This window comes from Bremia lactucae (assembly GCF_004359215.1).
Source record: "Bremia lactucae strain SF5 chromosome Unknown BlacSF5_NotPlaced_201_SHOA01000006.1_244224bp, whole genome shotgun sequence".
Taxonomy (NCBI): domain Eukaryota; phylum Oomycota; class Peronosporomycetes; order Peronosporales; family Peronosporaceae; genus Bremia; species Bremia lactucae.
Genome location: NW_027152052.1, coordinates 171,702 through 177,697, shown reverse-complemented (window position 1 = coordinate 177,697; position 5,996 = coordinate 171,702). Strand labels below are relative to the sequence as shown.

At 47.6% G+C, this 5,996-nt stretch overlaps 1 protein-coding gene across 1 annotated transcript; it reads right to left on the bottom strand.

Moving 5' to 3' along the window:
• Positions 1–292: 292 nt before the first annotated feature.
• CCR75_001922 (uncharacterized protein) lies at positions 293–3,521 on the bottom strand (the record flags this gene model as incomplete). The annotated part of the gene is made up of 2 exons (XM_067960023.1): positions 293–2,973; positions 3,032–3,521. 2 exons carry the CDS (start codon positions 3,519–3,521, stop codon positions 293–295), a joined length of 3,171 nt encoding a protein of 1,056 aa, XP_067820628.1.
• Between the last annotated feature and the right edge of the window lie 2,475 nt (positions 3,522–5,996).

The window sequence follows — 5,996 nt, the reverse complement described above, 5'->3', positions numbered from 1 at the left end:
AAAAGATTTTGGCCGCCAGATTTATATCTGGCGGCCTCATTCGCCACCCATAATAAATGGGATTGAGTAACTAACTATTTTAAAATTAGACAAAAGGGTATTTTACCCATAAAGTAAATGTACCACAACAACGGTTCTCCAACCGACGTGTTACAATTCTGCTCTTTAAAATCGGATGATTTTTGCATGCACTTATTGCGTGATGTTTTTTGTAATCGACACCATATGGCTAAGACAACAGCTTGACTGAAATTATAAATTACTTTAGGCTATCGAATTAAATATTCACGCATCATGCTCGTACACGCTGAATTACGTACTGGAGAATGTCCTGGTATAGCGGCTCGTCGCGGCTTTTAGCCTTGCAAATCGTCATGTGATCAGACGTCGGCACCACGTAAAAGCGACCGACGCCTGGATCGGCTGAGTCGGGCTTTACAACGATAGCTGAAATGCCAAGTGCCACCGGTGATGCATACTCCTCGCCTGCACTAAAGCAATCAATACCAAGCTGCTTAAAATTATCGTTAAGGACCTTAAGACGTCCATTCGGATCCGCTCCGAGGTCTTTTAAGGCTGGATGCGTTTGTACAAGTTTGCGAATCGCCTCGTACTGCACGCCATTAGCTAGATCAGAGCCGAAGTGCGGGACTGCGAGAAAAACTACGCCCGTTGTACAATCTGCTAGTCCAGAGTGTTCGTGCTGGTTACTATCAAGTAAAAGCATCTCTTTCGTCAGCAAACCACCCATTGAGTGAGCGATGAAGATAATCGGGCGACCAGGATCACTTGGGTTGGAAGGATTACGACCAATATTAGCAGCGTGAAGAGCAGATAACATGACGCGAGCACGTTCATGTAGGGTTAGAGAAGGCCAAGGACTAGACCAGCTCACCATATCTGCTTCGTAGCCTAGCGTAATTAACCTTGCAGACACATTGTTGCGCTGCAAGTCTTTTGCAAGCAACACGTCTGGCCAAATGTCGTTATTCTCTTGCACTGCGCTGTTCATATTAGTACGCCAGGTGCCGAAAGGATGTCCGCGTAGTCCATGCACAAAGACTACATCTACCTCAGCATTAAATGCTTTACTGTTTCTAGATTGCTCCAGAAATTCAACAGTACTCTTCGGCATTATTGGGTGCACGCCTTCACAGTATACATCTTGTAATAAACGACCAGTTGTGATGGCTTCCTCGTACGCACAAAGGTTTTGAACGACTCGAAAATAACTCGATCGCTGCATTGGGTCTTCGCAGTTGTGCCAGCGACGAACTTTGTCGAAAAATTGTTTTTCTGTGGCTGTTTGCTGAAACAATTCCGCAATGTTGACATGATCGTTTAAAATGATCCCTTTTTGTTGATCTAGGAATGGCGCTGAGCTTTTTAAGTTGACGTGGAAGCAAAACGTTGCGATCAAATTTGCGAACACGCGAGCACATTGCGTGTGGAGAGCTGGTGTAGCCACACGAGTTGCAGACAGCAAAGCCACCAGGGGGGCAATTCCCTGCTCTACAAGCTCAGTATGATGATGTTCTGCTAATACTGCTAAAGCTGACGTCCCTGCGTCAACTACGGCAGGATTAAACAGAATCCGCTCGTTGCCAGGCGTGAGTTCTCTTGACACGAGAGCGATCTCTTCCATTTGCTTCACAGCGAGCAACTCCCCACCTGACAGTAAGCGAATTTGTTGAAGCATATTCGTAAGCCAAGCTTGAAGAATATGCTCTTGCTTGGTGCGGACTTCATTCTCCTCCGAAACAGTATAGGTTGAAAATGGCTGCGAATCCTGTTCGGCGAGAAAGACTAGACTTGCGATAGCGTTTTCACGCAATTGGTGATCTGTGCTAGCTGTCCAAGCCGTTAAAATGTCGACCCATCCAAATTCAGTGCTCTCTTCGTATTCTTCAGCTCCCATAATTGGTAGGTCCGTAAGATCATTGATACCGCGAAAAAAGCGCGACATCGGTAAATTGCGACGAGATTGCAGCCGAGATGCAGCCCCTGTAGCATTGAAAAGGCAACTTAAAGCCATGGCGCCGCTTTGAAATCCTTTACAGAGATTTCGGAATGTCCACGAAATATGCCGCTGCATGTTTACCAAGCTTCTCGCCGTATCCTCGTCAACAAAATTCAGCTCGTAGAGGCTCCTTTCGTGAATCTGATGGGATAGCCTGATAAGGCATTTTCTTGTAATAAAGGACTCGCAGAAGTAGCGTCGACTCTGCGGGGATGTTGTAAGTGTACGCATGCATCTTAAACTTGTCAGTTGAAGTTTTAGAAGGAGCCTTTGCTGAAGTACTGAAGCCTCATCTGTCACGTTTTGGCTACATTGGCCAAAAATGCGTTGACGCCAAACTTTTTTTGAGTTGCACTTTATAACTGGTTCTTTAGTTTCTGTCCAATAACAAATCTGTTTCATCCACAGCTCGTAAGTATCACGAGCGACGGCCGCTGGATTTCGTCGAGCCACATGGAGTAATCTATCCAACACAAAGGAGGCCCGAAGCTGCAAGTCTAAATCGTCGTGATTGCGTGGAAACGCCAGAATATGTTTTGCAAATTCAGGCCCCATAAGTGCTTTCAAGTCTTGTGCACAGAAAGCACCTAGCTTGTCCCTATCTGCTGCTCGCGCTAATTCCTCGAGTCCCAACAAGCCAATTTTTTTTAGGGAATTAGGCATTTCGGGGGAGCACATATTTACGAACGCAGCGCAACTGGTTGATACACTCGATTTCGTCAGATCGAAGCACTCTGTTTCATTCAATCGAAAAATGGCGGCGCCATGAACCATCTGCTCAAACTTCATGAAAGCGTTGCCAAATTGCGCCAGATCTATGTGACTCACCAAATCGTCTTGCTGCTTCATAATCTGAGCTAGAGCCTGTCCTAGTGCAGTTACTGAAAGCCTAAGATTTACTTCGCGATTCTGTGCAGAAAATTTTAATAATTTGGTCATAGATCCGACCAACTCTGCGTTACCGTAACGAAAATCAGTCAAGCTCAATGAATAATAAAGTACCTTACGTACGCTGCAGTCTAATGGGCTCAACAGGGTTGTCAAACGCCGCATACTGCACTAATAGAGGCATAACGCCGTTGTTTAAAAGGCAAAGGAGCTTCCTTTGGCCCTGTTCGTCGTCCTGGACATGAAGGATGAAAGTAAGCAGCAGCCTCACGAGTTCATCCTGCATCCTATTTATTCCACCGTGGCTTAGAATTTTGGTAAACTGCATCGCCAGATCTAATGCGTCCTTCCAAGCTGTTACAATCCCAGTATATTGAAGGATTAAAGCTCCGCTATGTGCAACTTGGCGTAGTCGCCGCGTTTCGACTGAAGAAGTAGCAAGCAGTAGCACAGAAGCTCCTACCCCAAAAGTTACAGACAGAGCGGATGGCACACTAAAGTTTTTACGAACAAATAAGTGATGACATTTTGACTTGTTGCATGAGGCGAGTCGTCGACTAAACGAAGAAACAGCAACCAAAGCCTGGCCCCGCGACAGAATCCAATCGATCATTAGTGAATATGCCTAGTGTTTGAAAGATTATCCATTCGGTTTGATTTGATGTAAACGCAACACAAATTTCACATTTCTTAAAAGTTAGGTAGGGCTGTAAACATGCAATGTGTAACAAGGCCCTTTTGCTAGTACTGATAACAGTACTAGTCAACTTACACTGATTACAGTAAAGGTGGGGCGCCTCGACTACTTCACGTACACGACGGCAGAGAAATGTTCTAAGTAGCCAAGATAGAACGGGCTAAAGTTGCCCTAATGTTACACAGTCCCCGTTAAGTACACTTGGTGTACTTAAGGGGATGGTCAATTACTAAATAATAGTAATAGACCCAGCACTTGGGTGTGGTGCACATTAGGAGGGATGACGCCCAGCGTCATCCGTGATGACGGCTAGCGTCATTCGTTACGCGCGGTATCTAGAAAGATACGCTCGCAATACATATTAAGTGATATCTATAGAGATGACATTTTAATTGGTAAAAAATGGTATTTATATTTAAGACGATTAAATATAGATCAGTCTGAAAACTAATTCCTACTTGATAAGTGCGCACGAGGAGCCGGATTACGGCTCCCGTGACGACCCTTAATCACAGTACTTAGTGTGTTGGGTGAGGTCGCTAACGCGCCCACCACAACTACCTCACTGCACGCAAGAGAAGCTGGTTAAACCGCTTCCTCGCTGTGCTAGAATGTGTATCTAAGTATAGCGTGGCCGCATGAAAACGTGCCCGCCTACACTTGGTAGCACTTGAAATCCTTCTCACGACCCGCATCTCTGCGTGTGTACGTGAGCATGAGCCTCAGCATTGATTGGGCTAACTTTCCCCACCTCTCTGAATATCATCGGGAGGTGGCAGGGCACATGGCGAAGGGACTTGGTGAACAAGCCCTGGTCAGTTTCCGGGGTAGTTCTCCTGAGCAACATGTTGCTCAACTTGAGCAGTTTGAGGCATTCGTACTCGGACAGCGGAGAGCCGCGTCCGAGGCACAGAGCCATGCTGCGGCGGAGTCCGTCACTCAGACTCAGGATGACCTGAGTCATGAGCAGGCTCGGAGCGAGGCTCTCAACAGGACTGTTGAGATGCTTTCTGCCCGGCCACATCAGCCGAAACCTATTCGGATGGACCCGCCCAAAAAAAACAATTCGATGGAACTGCCAGGCACTCAATTGTCTACTGGCTGTTAGCCGTGGAGCAATGCGGTGTGGCGCAGCTCATCGAGAATGACAGCTGGATGGTGTCGTTTGCCATGTCGCACCTGCGCGTTAAGGTCGCAGAGTGGGCTTACTCGGCGCTTATGACGGACATTCAGACGTTTTCTACATGGGCCATCTTTAAGACAACGATTCGCGCCATATACCAGCCGCCAAATAACGAAGTGTTGCTTCAGCGCGCTTCTTTGGAGCGCGACAGGCGAAGCGATTTCTGCAAGAGTATGTGCAAGAGATGCGATCGTTGTTGACGTCCATTATCGTAGATCCGATTCCGGAGCTTATTAAGGTGCCCACGTTTATGAACGGACTACGGCATATCCTATTGTGACAGGCCCTTTTTAAAAAGTTGCCGTCGACGATGGAAAAAGCAATCAAAATTGCCTTGGCTGAGGAGCAATCCTACAACAGTGCCTCGGCGACAGCTTGGTATAAGCCGTCGGCCGAGAGGTCAGATGCCACTCCCATGGAGTTGGGCAATGCAGAAGTTGTCTGCTATAGATTCGACAAGCGCGGCCATATGATGGCTCGCTGCAAAGTCAGAGTCCCTACTGGGGCAAAGATGCCCAGCAAGAGGACTCCCTTCCCAAAGGGCGATGGCAAGAACCAGCGTGCGAGACGCATGCGTGCTGCATCGACCACTGAGGGGTCGGGAAATGCAGAAGCGCAGTAGGGGCGGAATGCCTTACTGACGCGGACTCTGGAGCTACCCCTAAAATGAGAGTTGTCGAACAAATGGGTAGCATAGTCCCTGAGGTCTCGAAATGTCGGACCTCAACCTGCTGTCTCTATAGCGCACAAGTACGAGGCTATGACCAGGTGATGTCTCCTAGTGGATTCGGGTGCATTACATTTTTTTTAAAACTCGCGGCTCTAAGAAAGAGACCGGCGATGTTTGAGTCGCTTTGCCAAGATAGCAAGCGACAAGAGGCAACCGTTCGTGTAGCAAACGGCGCGCTCATTAAGTCTGAGGGAGTGCAGGTAGAACTCGCCTTCAGCTTTAGTGACTTCTCTTGTAAAGAGAAGTTCACAGTGCTAGGAATGGAGAGTCCGTATGACCTCATCCTAGGCATGCCATGGTTGGCAAAGTACCAACCATGGATAGACTGGCGTACACGCACAGTTGCGAACTCTACGCAGGACACCAGAAAGGATGTGCTCCTGCGAGAGGCGTATGCAACTGTTGTCATGTCGAACACAGTTGAGGGTGTGGTGACGGGATGTCAAACGTCACCAATTCCTACCCAGCTCGTGGAGAC